Genomic DNA, 17,530 nt, shown 5'->3' on the forward strand with positions numbered 1-17,530 from the left:
ACTTTATTTAAACACCAAATTTGACAAAATCGATTTTCCAGAAGAAAAAACTTTAATATGCTCATTTGTGAATAAATTGTGTTCCAAGGGGGAAATTGCTTATAAAATAAATGTAAATATATATATATATTCCCCATGAAGCATCATTCAAATGCAGTGCATTGTGGTCTATATTTGCTAATCTAGTGAGCATCGATGCACACTGCTTTTTGGCAGAGAGTTCTGAGAAATTTCTGGATTCTCTGTTCTGCCTCTGATGCTTCCTTGTTCTTGCTTCCATGACAGTATTTCCGTCTTCTCTGCAAGGCCTCCAGAGGTGGTCACAGTGTTGACTTGCGTGGTTTTAAAAGGATGTCCTTTAAAGGACTCTCCTTAAAGCTCCCTCAATGTGAGCCTAATCCTGCTATTGTCATGTAGGAAGATGCTGCATACCCATTACAGAGATCTCTCTGTAGCTGTTACGTTTTGTTTTTGTGTGCAGTATCAGTTGTTCATTCGGAGGCAGAATTCTTTACATTTAGATGCTCCGATGCTTTCAAGAACTTGAATGTGATTTTCTCCTTAGTTAGGATGGGATTCTTGAAGATGTCTGCACTTAAGTCAGAGTTTAACCTTCTCTTTGTGCTCTCTGGACTCGTGTCCTTTCCATTCTTCCTCATCAAACAGTGTTTTTTTTCCCTCTGTTTAAGCAGCTGCTCATCAAAGCCTTAAACGGTGTGTGTGGACTCAGAGTGCAGGTTGAGTAGCACTTGCATATTGATGCATGTATGTGGGCGTTAGAGTTGGACTGCAGGTGCTTTTAATGGCAGTGGGTGCTGTGGGTTTATTTTGATCCTCCGTTTGCAGAGTTAATTCACATCAGAGGGGGAGGTTTGAGACCTGGATGCTTTAGAGCAGGCGTGTCGAACTCAATCGCACAAGGGGCCAAAATCCAAAACACACCTTAAGTCACGGACCGAACAGGATAAACATTTAATGAATATCCTGAAACTACACTTTTTAAACTTTAAAACTGTAACTTTTTAACATAATTATGAACTTAAACTTTGGTTAGCCAAAACAGCTAGCATGTAGCTAAAAAAAAAACTAAACGTCAAACTAGCCTAAAAAAAATGAAAAAAATTGCCTAAATTAGTAGCTAACATGCAACAAAAAGCTTACATGTAGCTAAAATATTGGCATAAGTCCAAAATAGCTTAAAAAACTGAAAAAAGCTTACATTAGCCACAATAGCTAGCGTATAAATATTAGCTTAACTCCAAAACGGCCTAAAAACTAAAAAAATTGCCCAAATTAGCCAAAACAGCTAGCATGTAGCTGAAATATTAGCTTAACTCAAAAACAGCCTAAAAACATTTTTAAAAAGCCAAAATCAACAACTAACATGTAACAAAAAGCTAGCATGTAGCTGAAATAGTATCTACACTCCGAAATAGCCTAAATAATAAGAAAAAAAGCCTAAATTAGCCAAAATAGCCAGTGTATAAATTTTAGCCTAATTAAAAAAAACAGCCTAAAAAAAATTGAAAAAAATCTAAATTAGCCAAAACAGCTAGTATGTAGCTGAAATATTAGCTTAACTCCAAAACAGCCTAAAAAAACTTTTTAAAAAACCTAAATTAGCAGCTATAATGTACCATACCAAACAGCTAGCATGTAGAATATTAGCTAAACTCCAAAATAGCCTCAAAAAATGAGAAAAAAGCTTAAATTAGCCAAAAGGGCTAGTGTATAAATATTAGCCTAATTTCAAAACAGGCTAAAAAACTTTCTTAAAAAGGCCTAAATTACCCAAAACAACTAGCATGTAGCTGAAATATTAGCCTAACTCCAAAACAGCCTAAAAAAACAAACAAACAAAAAGCCTAAATTAGCAGCTAACATGTAACAAACAGCTAGCTTGTAGCTGAAATATTAGCTTATCTCCAAAATAGCCTAAAAAATAAGAAAAAAGCCTAAATTAGCCAAAATGACTAGCATGTAGCTGAAATATTAGCTAAACTCCAAAATGGACTAAAAAATCTCACTAAATGCCATAATAGTTAAAAAATAAAAAACTAGAAGAAAGGCATTTTCTTCAGTCTTTAAAACTGCAACTTTTTAAGATAATTTTGAAAAATAAAAAAGCAGGAATATTATTCCAGAGTAAATCGAATTAAACCTTAAATAACTTTCAATATTTTACTTTTCATAAAAATATAATTTGCTAAAGTTATACAAGTTAGAAATGTGCAGAGGATAACATTAATAACAATAAAATAAAATGATCTGGAGGGCCGAATCCGGCCCCCGGGCCTTGACTTTGGCTCTTCTGGTTTAGCTGATGTTTATCAGAGTTTGTGGCTAAAGTTTTCCCTCCAAAGGTTTGGCTGTGACTCCACGTGTGTCGTGCTTGTTAATGGCGAGGAGATCTAGACGTTGTCAGAGGGTCGCTGGAAGGGAAACGAGGGAGACGGAGGCTTTGAAACTCTCTTGTCTGAAGGTGACTTGGCGAGCTGATGCATGTGATGGTAGCGCACATCCTCCTCTTGGAAAAAAAACATGTTTTTGTGTTCGGAGTGCATTTGCAGGAATCATAATGTGCATGACCGCTTTGGAACAGAAATAGTCAATGCTCACTCTGCCATTCTCAGATCTGCCAAACACCGATTTGCTGAGAATAAGTGCACGCTGTTATAAAATCAGAGCAGCAGCTGCACACCTCGCCGTGAATTCATTGTGATCATCTCTTTCAGTGATTTCACGCCGGAGCTCTGAAGCGTTCCTAGCATGAAATGTTTCCCTTTTGTCTTGCATCTTCTTTTAGGTGAAAATATTGAAAAAATGTCTAGAAGAGGTTTGATCATAGATTTCTCGAGCAATGTCACGCTGACCTCTCAGCTGCAGTTTGTTAGTGTTTCTGAATGTGTGTCTGCAGGGGAACCTCTAATCCTGAAGCTGCTCTGTTCTCAGCAGCACAGAATTCATCCGAAGAGCTCCGAGGAAGGAGCGGGATGGATGCCCTCGGGGCTGCACAGATTTGTCTCCTATTCTTGCTGTGAGAAAGAACATTTTAAACTTACTGCAGTCCCAGCTCCTCCTCATGAATAACTGCTTGAGCATCTTTAGATTTGATCAATTATTTAAAGGATTCTTTGTGTTTTGTTCTGTTTGTGCTTAAAGATCCTCAGAGTTCAAGAGGAACTGAGAAAATCAGAGTTTTTGTTAAGAAACACAAATTAATTGAGGTGTAAATAAGGGCTGCCATAAAATAAAATAGTCAACGACTATTTAGGGAGTAGATTACATTATATAATATGGAGTCAGAGTGTAGTAAAGTTGAAAGTTATCATGGTATTTTTCTAGCTTTTTTGACTTTTTTGGCATTTATTAAGGTTGTTTAGGCTAATTTGGAGTTTAGCTAATATTTCAGCTGCATGCTAGCTATTTTGGCTAATTTTTTTTTGCTTGTTTTTTAGGCTATTTTGGAGTTTAGCTAATATTTCAGCTACATGCTAGCTGTTCTGGCTAATTTAGATTTTTTCAGCTTTTTAGGCAAATTTTGCATTTTGCTAATATTTCAGCTATTAGCTAGCTATTTTGGAGAATTCATGATTTTTTTCAGTTTTTTGGGCTAATTTGTGGTTTAGCTAATTCAGCTACATGCTAGATATTTTGACTAAAATAATCGTTTGTGGCAGCACTCTTGTAAATATTGGTGTTTGGATCAGTAAATCCGCTATCATCTTTCCTTAATGCTGCTTTTCCTGAAGATAAAATGTCAGATCAGTAAATGACATAAAGAGCAGCATCTCTGCTCTAAATAGGAGCTGGATCTTCAGCGTGTTTGTGCAATCTGCTGCTTAATGAGGCGTGAGCGCAGCCAGCAGAGTTTATTTACAGGGATGCACCCGTAGAGGAGCAAAGGAGGCGCGTCTGAATTATTGATTTGGTCTTTATCCGGAACTATGAGCGCAGGCTTGTCTCCCGTCCTGATTGCTCACCTGGCTGCTGTTAGGAGGACCTGTGGTGGAGGCGTCCCGCAGGGCGGGGCCACTGACCACCCAGAGGCATTTATCAGAGATCAATGATTGGGATCAATAGAGCTGCTCTGCTAAATGTGCTTTCCCACAGTGAATCATATCTCAGAGTCACCCGGTTTTCTCGTTTTGCTGGCGCAGTGTGTGAGACCACCTTCAGCCACAAGCATTTTTTTTTTTTTTTGCCTCCGGCAAGCTGTTGAATTATAACAGAGCAGGCAGCAGTGAAACGAAAGGCTTTATTTTACAGCCTGGAATGTGACAGCTGATTTCACCGATTGACAGGATGCAGCAGAGGACAAGCAGGACAAGTCTGAATTTTAAGGAGAAAAATCAATTATTATTAATGAGAAAAGAGGCGAAGAAAGCTCCTTTTACTTTAACCCTGAGTAGATCGGGGCCTTTATGAGCATTTTCCTCTAATTAATTTATTAATCTGTAGTTTTTTTGAGGTGATGCTTGATATCCATCACTTTAGTAAAGCCCTAGGTCTTTCTTTTTTTAGATTTTTAAAATTTTATTTATTTATTTATTTGTTTTGATTTATTTTTTAAGGTCCTGTAGGAAATTCTATTAAACGTTAGCATTAAGCTAGAAGATTTTAGCCAAAACGGCTAGTGTGTAAATATTAGAACAGCCTAAAAATTAAAAAAAAAAACGAAATTAGCTAAAATGGCTAGCATGTAGCTGAAATATTAGCTAAACACTAAAATGTACTAAAAAAATCTCCCTAAATGCCATTATAGTACAAAAAACTAGCAGAATGGCATTTTTTTCAGTCTTTAGACTGATCTATATTTTTATGGATCAATTATTGATTTATTTAGCTTAGATCGATTCAATCATTCATTGATTTTATCAACCCAACTCTAATCGCGATACGTATCTTGACACACATTGGGATATTTATTGGCTCTTCTTAATACAAATTTCTAGTCATAACTGTAGTTATTTTAGTTTTTAACCAAAAGCTAGAAACCTTTTGAAATTTTAAGGGAAGCTGTTCTAATTGTGTAATTTCTATGTTTTTGGGTTTAAATTCACCAAATTGGGGCCAAAAAAATACAACTAACAAAGTTTAAACGTTCTGGATTCAAACATTTAACTTAAATTTTTCTCTACCAGCTTGAAGAGGAAGGATTTAGATGATTAGGGAAAGGATTTTTGCATTTCAATACGTTCTCTTTGATTAGATGTCACAGCTTTAGTTAGTTTTTTTTCCTCTTCCTCTCATTAATCAAGACCAACATTTATCTTGTCAACTCTTGTTTAGAAGCCACTCACTAAGTTGGCGTCACTGCAGTTGTCAAATCCAATCACAAAGGAAGGCTGCGCACGTCACCAGCAACATACACTAAATCTGCATGTGTTTCAGCTTTTAAACTCATATTTTATGAGGTATTTTTCTCCACGGTGATATTAAAAAAGTTCAATTCGAGGTAAAGTTCACATGCACATTAAAAATAAATCTCTCTAAAAAAAAAAACTTGATATAATAGGCTTATCGACTTATGCAGAGCAGTAAAAAGGCTACAAAAACAAACTTTGTGCCTCACTTTTATAACTGGCTGAAAAGCCTAATCTTTGAATGAAGTTCTACAATGTATTTCTGTACAGGAATCCTCACAGGCTCCTTCGGTTTACTCTAACTGATGAGATGCTCCCCGCAACGGCGTGGAGACAAAGATGCTTTTCTCTCAGCGGACGCTGAATGGAGTGATTAATAGTCTCTGAGTAAATAAAGGCCTGTGTTTGTGCGTCTGATGAAGATGTTTGCCAGTGATGTTACAGTTCTGGGCTGCGGAAGTCATCCACACATGTCAGCCGCTGCTGTTAAATTAGCAGCTTGGATATGGATTCCTGCTGCTTCTTCTCATCCCAGCAACCCTGTGGAATTACAATCCCACCACAAACATCCCAAAACACAGAATTAGTACTGAAGCTGAAGGAATTCATTTCTTTTTTAAATTTAAAACTTTTTTTTTTGCTCCAATATTATTACTCCAATTAACTTTTTAATACATCTGTTTTTGTGGCTTGAAATGACTCACGGTTCTTCTTTCTGCAAACAACTAATATCAAATTACAGAACTGAAAAAATCAGTGATGAATGTGAGTGAAAATCCTTCCATGAGTTACACAGAAACCAGCAGGACCACAAATCCAGATTATTATTGAACTTCAACGATAAACACTTAGATGTATCATGTTTGTGCTACATAAATACAATAAAATGTCTATGGATGGATGGATAGATGGATGGATGAATGGATGGATAATGGATGGATGGATGGATGGATGTATGAATAGATGAATGGATGTATAGATGGATGGATAATGGTTGGATGGATAATGGTTGGATGGATGGATGGATGGATGGATGGATGGATGGATGGATGGATGGATGGATGGATGGATGGATAGATGGATGGATGGATGGATAGGTAGATGGATGGATGGATGGATAGATGGATGGATGGATGGATGGATAATGGTTGATGGATAATGGTTGATGGATAATGGTTGATGGATAATGGTTGGATGGATGGATGGATGGATGGATGGATGAATGGATGGATAATGGATGGATGGATGGACAGACTAACGGATGAATGGAAATACGAACGGATGGATGGATGTATGAATAGATGAATGGATGGATAGATGAATGGATAATGGTTGGATGCATAATGGTTGGATGGTTGGTTGGATGGATGGATGGATAGATGGATGGATGGATAGATGGATGGATAATGGTTGGATGGATGGATGGATGGATGGATGGATAAATGGATGGATAATGGATGGATGGATGGACAGACTAACGGATGAATGGAAATACGAACGGATGGATGGATGTATGAATAGATGAATGGATGGATAGATGAATGGATAATGGTTGGATGCATAATGGTTGGATGGTTGGTTGGATGGATGGATGGATGGTTGGATGGATGGATAGATGGATGGATAATGGATGGATGGATGGATGGATGGATAATGGTTGGATGGATGGATGAATAGATTAATGGATGGACGGACAAATGGATGGAAGGAAGGAAGAAACTAATTTCTTCTGTAGCTTTCTTTAAGTTCCAGTGCTGTAATGATTATTGTTCATTGATGAACTATTGGAACAGTTGATGAAGGATCAGGTCTGTTCGCTCTTTGACGGTGTAGCTTATGTAGCCACAATAACAAATGATAACATGGTTTATTCTTGTTTGAAACCACTGACTGTATATGAGAACTGGACAGTGTGACTCCTCCCCTCCTTACGTTCCAAACAGGAAGTATCTGTTGGTTCCAAGAAACCAAAAAAAAACTCCTTCAGAAAATAATCCAAAATATTTTCTGTTTTTTTGTTTGTTTGTTTATTTGTTTGTTTTTTAGGGGTGAAATAGAGCTGAGTGTCACTTATAATTTCCAGAATCAATTCAATTCACCAGAGATCACCAGGATCTATTTCATTCTGTCGATCCACTGAATTCAATTCAATTCAATTTTAGTCAGCTATGGGAAATTCAATTAAACGTTAGCATCAAGCTAGTTGACTTTAGCTTTTTGTGCTAGATCAATCTCTAGTTTTATCTTATGGATCGATTATTGATCTATTAAGCTTAGATCGATTCATTTTGACTAATTGATTTTTAAGTAAACCCAGCCCTAGCATTAAAATAACATTTCACTATGACATTAAAGGCTAAAAGTTTACTTTTTATTTTAACTGAGCTTTTATGCTAACTTACTAGCAGAAGCCATTAGCGTTTGTTTGTAGCCTAAGTTAGCACAAAACCAACAATCAGATGCAGTTGGAGATTTGTGTTTTACTCTCAAAACTTAAAGAAAACACACTCACAAACTCAATTATTAACTTACGTTTTTGTCTGAGACATAAATCTAACAGGTGCTCAGATGGAGTCAATAAAACAAAAAATTAGCTTTTTGCTTTGCAAAGCTAAGCTAATATCTTTGAGTTAAAGCTAAAGATTCTTCCGCCTCTGATTGGCCAGAGTGGTTGCCGTAGAATCGTTGACCAACTTGGACCAATCACTGCTGTCTGGTGTCATCTGGTTCCAATATTGTAAAAAATGGCGACTGAATTAATTTTGTTTTGCTGACGCTGAACCATTTTATGTGAGTGACATCACACTCACTCTTTCCTGTTCTCTTATACAGTCAATGCTTTAAATTCAAAGTAAATCAAGTTGTTGTAAAAATGACGACAACAAATACAGCAGAAAATACATTAATTCCAACATGTGATCTGCCTTTTAAATTTATTTTTTATAGGACTATACTTCATAAAAGAGTCTTGCTTAGTATGTTTAAACAAAGGTTTTTAGACTCTGCTGTCTGACTGGTGGCATTTATAAATGTTATTTTCTGATGTTGTGTCAGTGAGGAGACAGGCTGTGTGAGAAAGTCCAGAATAATCATCATGAGCCGCCACGTCCTGCAGCCTTTTGGTCTACAGAGCCTGAAAGCAGCAGCATTTCCAGCTCACTGCCTCTGAGCCCTGGTGTTGTTCCACTGAATATGAATCGAGCTTTAACTGCAGCCGCGCTCTCAAAGGGAGTCCTGCTGGGTGCAACCGAGCAGAGAGAAAGATTCAATCTGCAGACACGGCTGAACAGAAAACACTGCTTCTATCGTTTGAACGCAGATAAGCTCTCATGCTCCCTGTCAAACGTTTCTGATGTTCTCGTTACTCCTGAAAACAGGAACTGCGACGATGAGTTGAATAATCGACGGCTAATCGACAATTAAAATAGTCAATGACTAATTTGATTGTCAATTAGTCGTTAATTTATATTATATGGAGTCAGAGTTTAGTAAAGCTGAAATTTATAACGGCACTATGCTAGCTTTTTGGACTATTTTGGCATTTAATAGGGATTTTTAGACTAATTTGTAGTTTAGCTAATTTTTCAGCTGCATGCTAGCTGTTTGGCTAATTTGGGAATTTTTTTTGCTTTTTTGGCTATTTTGGAGCTTAGCTAATATTTCAGTTGCATTTGGCTAATTTAGCCCTTTTTATTTTTTGAGGTATTTTTGAGTTTAGCTAATATTTCAGCTGCATGCTAGCTGTTTTGGCTAACTTAAGCTTTTTTGTTGCTGTTGTTTAGGCTATTTTTGAGTTTAACTAATATTCCAGCTACATGCTAGCTGTTTTGACTAATTTAGGCTTTTTTGTAGTTGTTTTTTTAGGTTAGTTTTGCAGTTTTGCTAATTTTCAGCTACATGCTAGCTGTTTTGACTAATTTAAGCTTTTTTGTAGTTGTTTTTTTAGGTTAGTTTTGCAGTTTTGCTAATTTTCAGCTACTTGCTAGCTGTTTTGTATAATTTAGGCTTTTTGTTTTGTAGGCTATTTTGGAGTTTAGCTAATATTTCAGCTGCAAACTAGCTATTTTGGCTTATTTTGGATTTTTTGGGGTTTTTTTAGGCTAGTTGGGAGTTTAGCTTATATTTTAGCTACATGCTAGCTGTTTGGGCTAATTTCGGCTTTTTTGTAGTTGTTTTTTAGGTTATTTTTGCAGTTTTGCTAATTTTCAGCTTCTTGCTAGCTGTTTTGTATAATTTAGGCTTTTTGTTTTTTAGGCTATTTGGAGTTTAGCTAATATTTTAGCTACATGTTAGCAGTTTGGGCTAATTTAGGCTTTTTTGTTGTTGTATTTTTAGGCTATTTTGGAGTTATTTTAGCTGGACGCCAGCTGTTTTTGGCCATAGGCTTTTTTTTTGTTATTGTTTTTTAACTGTTTTGGAATTTGGTTAATATTTCAGCTACATGCTAACTGTTTAGGCTAACTTAGGTTTTTGTTGTCATTTTTGTAGGCTAATTTGGCATTTAAATAATATTTTAGCTAGCTATCAGCTTCAATGTTTTCAGCTATTAGCTTTAGTGATTTCAGCTATAAACTTCAACATTTTAAGCTATCAATTTCAACATCTTCAGCTATCATCAGTCACTAGCATCTTCAGCGGCCAAACTCATCTTACAGCATCCACACTAGGATTATCACAGGTAATTCTATATGTCTAGTTTTTAGTTAGTTTAAAGCTAATGATGTGTTTATTACATCCACTTTGTGCATGATCCGATTAGTCGACTAATCAGAAAAAATATTCAGTGATTAGTCGATTATTAAAATAATCGTTTGTGGCAGCACTACTCCTGAAGCATTTGTCCTGCCACCAAAGTCAAAAGGTTTATATGTGCGGAAACAGAATTCAGCCCTGGTGAGTAATGTTCATGTATCTGCTCTTGTCTGCCTTTGAAGGTGAGCGTTGTGAGCTGTCGTCGCGCTCCGGCCGCTGTGCTCCGGGAGTCTGTAAGAACGGAGGCACCTGCGTCAACCTGCTGGTCGGCGGGTTCAAGTGCGAGTGTCCGGCGGGCAGCTACGAGAGACCCTACTGCGAAATGACCACTCGCAACTTCCCTCCGCATTCCTTCCTGACCTTCAAGGGTCTCCGCCAGCGCTTCCACTTCACACTCTCCCTCACGTAAGCACCTCTGCCTCCCTGCAGCTCTCATCACCTGCTCCCGTGCTCTGTCGCTTCTTTAGGAATCTGTGATTCATGCTTCAACCACCCACACGTTTACCGCAGCAGTCTCTCAAAGCCTTCACTTTGTGCTAACATTTATGCAGCAACAACTTTGATAAAAGGCAGTAATGGAATCACTTAACAGCAGCCATTTAAAAAAAAGCCACTTTACAATCAGACTGAAGCACCTGTGCTGTGAAAACACCCAACCAGCTTATTGCTCTTTATGTGGAGGTGTGGGCATCAAATCAAGCAAAAGGAAGAGGGACAGCCTGTTAGTCTATTTTTGAAAGAAGTCTGCACGATGTGAGGCGGTAATGGAGTCAGATGTTACTGGAGTCACTGTATCAGTCGTCACTTTGAGTTATGGCAGTGCGCTTGACCTATTTCAGCAGTCTTTACCATCAAGGAGGAGCTGTCATCCGTTATCATCATTATTACACGTTTTTATTTTAGTATTTAGGCTACCCTCCCCAGAAGAAATGCAATTTTAGGGTTAATTCTCCATAAATATGTTATCTATCATCAGAAAACATGTAAAAAAAAAACCCAAAAACTCTAATTTCTTTGAAGTAGGTCTTTAAATTGTGTCATTTTTTAATATTTATTTTTTCTATATTTTTTTGTATCTTTATTTAAACAAGAAAAATAAAAACTCTTAACTTCACTCATTTACAATCACACACTTTTTCACATGAACTTCCAGGCATTAAAACAATGAAAATAAAAGTATCAACTTGAATCACATTAAATTCCATCGTCAGAAAAGAACATTCTAAAAATCAACACTAAACACCGTTTTCATTGGAATGGGTGTTTAAACCAGCTTTCAAGTCTTACATATTTACAGAAACTCACACAAGTTTGAAGATCTTCATAAGTACGTCAACTGCTTAAAAGCAGTTTTAATATTTTTTGCGCCCAAATGTAGCATTAGCTCAAAGCTAATAACTTAGCCTACATAGTCAAAAGTGAATGTATTGTTTCATTTGACTCCATCTGAGCACCTCCACTTTTTAGATCTATTTACCACATAAAAATGTAAGTTAATAGTGTGTTTTCATTAAGTTTTGACAGTAAAACACAACTTTGCCACTGCTACTGGTTGTTGATTTTATGCTAACCTAGGCTACTAACGGAAGCTAGTAAGTTAGCTTAAAAGCTCAGTTAGTTTACCTTTAATGGAATAAAGAAATGTTGTTTTATGCCTCGAAAAAAAAAAAATCAGAAGACATAGTTTGTTCTCCAAAGGAGTAATTTTGGCAGGTACTTCCTGTTTAGCCTTAACTCAAAGCCATTAGCTTAGCTTTGCATAGTAGAAAGATAATTTATTGTTTTATTGACTCTAAATGTATCTACGACACAAAAATCTGAGTTAATAATTTAGTTTGCGAGTGTGTTTTCCTTAAATTTTGACAGTTAAACACAACTTTGCTTCTGATTGTTGATTTTATGCTAACTTACTAGCGGAAGCTAATAATAAGCTAGCATAAAATCTCAGAGAACTATTAGCCTTTATGCCATAATGAAATGTTTTTGCGCCACTAAAGAAATACAGAGGATGCTGTAGATTATAGACGTTGTAGATTATTTTCCGAATGAGTTATTTTATTCAGAAAGTGGTGTTATTAAAGAGATTCAGGCCGTTTGCCACCATACTTAACAATTTAATCTTTCTATATAAAACATAAAAATGAGCTCTAGTCTGTCCTGTCAGGTTAACCTTAGGGACTGTTTAATCCTAATTCTCCAAACTCTACTTATATTCCTACGTTTTTTTTCTGTTATCTTTCTAAAACACACCTGATCCAGCTTATCGAGACGCTCTGCTGAGGCCTGATAATAACAGCCATTAAAGTCACTATGTGATTTTTATGTTGTGTCTTTGTGAAGGTTGTCTAAAATAAATCTTTTTTTTTTACAAATAATTTCTGCACTCACAAGGACACATTTGTGCTTCGACTGCACCAAAGATTACTGCACTGGCATGTTAGGCAACAGATTTTGTTTGCTTAAGCAAAACTTAAACCTATGGAGTGATTTTTGTGCCACCATATTGCACAAAAAAGTCAAAGTTTTAGGATCAAAATGTCCTGAATTGCAAACAAAATATAAAGTTTTATAAATAAAACTTCAAAATTTGCAAATGAAAATATTAAATATTTGCTTTTAAAAAAATATTTTTACATTTGTACCACAAATGTTTTTATGGAGTGATTTTTGTGCCACCATATTGAGAATAAAACTCACAGTTTTAAGACCAAAATTTTCCAACCAAAATATAAAAGTTTTGAGAATAAAACTTCTTAATTAGCAAATGAAAACATTAAATATTTGTTTTCAAAAACTTGCTTTGCTTAAAATGTTTCTCTTTTTCATTTGCAACACAAATATTTTTATTGTGGGATTTCTGTGCCACTTTATTGGAAACAAGTCCCATTATTTAGATTATTTTGAATAGGAAAATATATTTGCTTTCAAAAAATTGTTTTACTTAAAAAATATATTATTTGCGTTTGTGATAAAAATATTTTTATTAAGTGATTTTTGTGCCTCCATAATGAGAACAAAACTCAATGTTTTAAGTTCAAAATTTCCCAAATTTCAACCAAAATGTAAAGTTTTAAGAATAAATCTTCATAATTGGCACATTAAAATATTAAATATTTGCTTTAAAAAAATGTTTTGTGCCTTTGCAACACAAATGTTTTTATAGAGTGATTCTTGTGCTACCATATTGGCAACAAAACTCATTTTTTAGGATACATTTTTTTCAAATTGCAACCAAAATGAAACGTTTTAATAATAAAATGTTATAATTTGCAAATGAAAATATCACATATTTTTGCTTTAAAAAATATGTTGTGCCTTTGCAAGGCAAATGTTTTAATGGAAGGATTTTTGTGCCGCCATACAGAGATCAAAACTCACAGTTTCAAGATCAAATTTTCCAAGTTTCAACCAAAATGTAAAATTTTAAGAATAAATCTCCATAATTAACAAATGAAAATATTAAATATTTGCTTTAAAACATTTTTTTTTTGCGTTTGCAACACAAATGTTTTTATGGAATAATTTTTGTGCCGCCTTATTGTGAAACAAAAGTCAAAATTTTTAGATTAAAATTAACATTTTGTTTACAATTTGGGAAATTTTGATCCCAAACCTGTAACATTTGTTCACAATATGGTGGCACCAAAATCACTCCGTAAATGACTTGAATAAACACCAAGTTACAACTGCAAAATATTCATCACTATGTTGACTCGTCACCGTTAAAATATAAAGTTTATTGTCTTTAAATTTCCCTCCTTTTTCCACTGTGAAGCTTGTTACCTAATATGCGCGGTTAATCCCTCAAATGCTTCCAGTGAAATAAAATCCTCTTTGTAAACTCTATGAACCGAAGCCGTCAATGAAGGCTTCTCGAATGGCTCTTTTTGATGAGGAACTGCTCGGACCAGTTATCGGCAGCCTTCATTTCACAGGCGGGTTTGAGGTAAAAGGTGTTACTACTGACAGCTGTGTTCAGGTGAGGTCAGCTCTCCGCTCTAGAACCTGATCCCGCACCGATCCGGTTTCCCTCGCTCACAAAGGCCGTCTGTTATATAAAAAAGCTCCGGCTGCGACTCGGTTTCGCTCAGAACGGCTTCTGGAGCTCCAGGAGGAAGTTCTGCTTAAAGCGACAGTGAACCCGATGGATGCGCTCACTTTGGTAGTTTGTACTTGTTAGTAGTTTGACTTTCAGGTCTGCTCTCCGTCACACCTGAGTTAAATAAATCATTACTCAGCTGCTTCTATTCAGTCACACCCCCCACCCCCCACAGAAGCTGATCTTTGGTTTCTCTTGTTCAAACTTCTGAAGCATCACCTTTAGGTTCTCCCTTTGTCCGGTTTCTTTACATTTATCAAGTTTGACTTCAGCTATTGAGTTTTAAAGTCAGGTTATAGGGGATTTATTGACAGAGTTTTCATCCATCTGTCTCTAGTTTCTCTGCATTTTGCTTCCACAAAAAGTTCTTTGTTTGAAACTGTTTTCTTCAGTGTTGATAGAAATGTCATTTTCCTGTCTGCATACAGAGGTAGAGCAGACACAAGAGAAGAACACTAAGAATAAAGTCGTAAAATTATCGTCCATGCAGCAGTCATTTTTACTTAGCAGGAAATCTTATAATAAAATGTCAAAATCTAGAAACAAGGAGTTCCACAAATGTATTTAAAAAGAAAAAAAGCTAGAAAAACTAAAGTTTAAAATAAAAGATGTACAGCTCAATACGTTTTGTATTGTTTAAGTTTGTATGTACGGAGCCCCCAAAGGGACATCAAAGTAAAAAAAAATATACTTTAAAAAAAATTTCAGCTATCATGTAGTGTCGCACCAGATAGTAGCCAGAATTTTTTGTTTTTTTTGTTTTAGAAAAAACTTTTTTTCTTACTTCAATGTCCCTTTAGGCACTCCGTATATGTGTACCTAATCTTGGCTTATTTTGATTACAGTGACAAATAAAATAGTGTAATAAGTGGAAATGACTCATTTTAGAACGAAATGTGAACAAAATGATTTTTTTTTCTTAGTACATTTTCAGACATCTTAAAAAAAACCTCATAAAGTCTAAAACTAGCACTTAAATTTTCCAAAATATATTTCCAAAATAATAAAAATGAATGTCAGTCTAACATTTATTGAACTTTAAAATTAAATCCTCAAAACTGAACCAGAAATGCTTTTTACTACCTTTAGAAAATAAATACAATTTAATAATTGAAAAATGTAAATAAAATAGTGTTTAATATGTCAAGACGTTTTTTTTGAGTCTTAAATAAAATGTTGTTTTTGTCAAGAGATTTTGATTCATTTTAATATTCATTTCCTTATTTCTAGCTTCTAATTAGACGAAATTCTTAATTGTACTGACTTTGAGAAAATATTGGAAAGCTGTTAAGAGATAAAGTTAGTTAAGATTTTAAATCTATTGTAGTGCAAACAATGTTTAGGTTTGGTTTATTTTTATTCCAATATTCCAAATATTCATGTAGGAAAAAAATAGAAAAATTCAACATTAAATGAAAGTTAAACTTAAATATACAATTATTTTTAAATTTATGACAAAGCTTTTACATCAATGACGGCGTATATTTATGTTTTAAATGTAAAATATTGTATTCCTTCTTATTTAATTAAAGTGTGTGTTTGTTTATCACACGTTTATCCTCGTCAGTTAAGTGAAATTTGAAGAATTTCTTGATAAACTGTAACGTTTTTCCTCAGTCTGAGAGGCTGAAGATGTGTTAAAGATGGCTGGTCTGGTCTTTTCTGGACATTTTGATTCATTTTTTGTCATTTGTCACAGTCTGGAAATCATTTCCATCAGCTCAAACTCTGTAATGATGACAATTTTACCAAAGTGATTTTAAAATAACTGACAAAGTAAAAGAAAAACAAAAACCCGAGCTCTTATTTTGACAGTCATACATAAACGAAAGTGGAATGAATTCCCGTGTTGGAGCGGCTGACGGGCTTCACCTGATGTACAGTTCCCCTCCTGTGATGGATCGTTCCGTCTCACCGCACACATCCTACACATTTCAGCATGTTATCATAGCGTGACAAGGGTCTCCACATACGGCGGACTGGTTGTTATTTTAACTGATGGCTGCCTAATGTGACACGCAGCCATGCCAGTGAAGTCACTCTTTAGTTCTGGCTGATTACCCTCACAGTTCAGGGGGCTCGGGGGACATTGTCGAGCATCCTTTTAAATCGATACGTCAAAGACTGGGTGGGGGGGGGATGCTGAGGAGACCCTGGACGCTGATGCTCCTTGGCGTTTTGTGCTTTTTGCTGTATATGTGTAACGCCGGCGCCCTGTCTGTGCTCTCTGCACCATTATCATCTGCCGAAGCATCGGCATCCTCTTTCATCCCAGGTCAAGATAATGTTTTTCTTTCTGAAGAAGCGGGTCAGTGTTGCCGTGCCCCCCGGCTGCTCTTTAGTTTGAGAATGCTGCAGAAGCAAAGAGCACGGCGACTGGAAGATGAGGCTGCTGTCTGGTTTCAGAGGACTTAGATGTGGAATATAATGATTGAGATGTGTTATACTGCTCACATGTACTCCAGTAAGTCACATATTGTGCTGAATTATGGGGGAATAACTATCAAACTTCACTACATCACATATACATATTTCAATAGTCTGTATTATACATAAAACCTGATTTTTAGAGCATAAAAATGAAATGATGGAAATATTAAAACTCCATGGTTCTGTCCAAATCCCCCCCCTAATTATTATATAGTACATTCATTGTTAGTGCTGTCCAAATCTACTAATTCCAAAATCGAGAGCATTGAAAATTTCCCAGAAGTCTTTGCGAAAAACTAGCTTACATCAAAGTCACTAGATTAGTGGATATAGACCACAATGCATTGCGGTCAAACAATTTCAAACAAAAAACGTGTTTAATTGTAATATTTGAATAAACCATCCACATTTTCACCATCAGAACACAGTGGAGTCATAGATAAACGTCGTGAAATGATCGTTTTTATTTGATTTTCACCTTGTGAAATCAGTGACGTCATATCTGGTTTTTAGAAAAACGAAAGAAAAGTAGAGAGAATCGTGTCTGAATTATCTTTAAAATCTAGCACAATATATAGTTTTTTAGTAGTTAGGGGTTGGGGGGATTTGGACACAACCCATGACCTAATTCAGGGGTCTGCAACCTTTAAAGAAGTCCGCCTTTTATTAAAAAAAAACATTCCCAGTAGGGTTTTAATTATGATTATGAAGTTTTTAACCAAAATCCAAAAACCTAAATATCTTAAAAAGACATTTTTCATGTTGATCTGAAGCATCTGTTTCCAAAATCTCCTCTGAGGGGGCGTGGCTTTTGGTGCTCCGCCCCTGATCCCCCCCTGATTATGATAGCTCTGTGTCTCACTAGCATAAATCTTCACCACTG

General features: G+C 35.8%; 1 protein-coding gene across 1 annotated transcript in view; it reads left to right on the forward strand.

Moving 5' to 3' along the window:
- The window catches only part of celsr2 (cadherin, EGF LAG seven-pass G-type receptor 2), a 102,932-nt gene that overhangs the window by 46,539 nt on the left and 38,863 nt on the right, over positions 1–17,530 (forward strand). Inside the window, exon 3 of the mRNA XM_024269065.2 lies at positions 10,301–10,523. Within this exon, the coding sequence (XP_024124833.1) occupies positions 10,301–10,523 (223 nt within the window). The remainder of the gene's footprint in view (positions 1–10,300; positions 10,524–17,530) is intronic.

This window comes from Oryzias melastigma, linkage group LG5 (genome assembly GCF_002922805.2).
Source record: "Oryzias melastigma strain HK-1 linkage group LG5, ASM292280v2, whole genome shotgun sequence".
Taxonomy (NCBI): domain Eukaryota; kingdom Metazoa; phylum Chordata; class Actinopteri; order Beloniformes; family Adrianichthyidae; genus Oryzias; species Oryzias melastigma.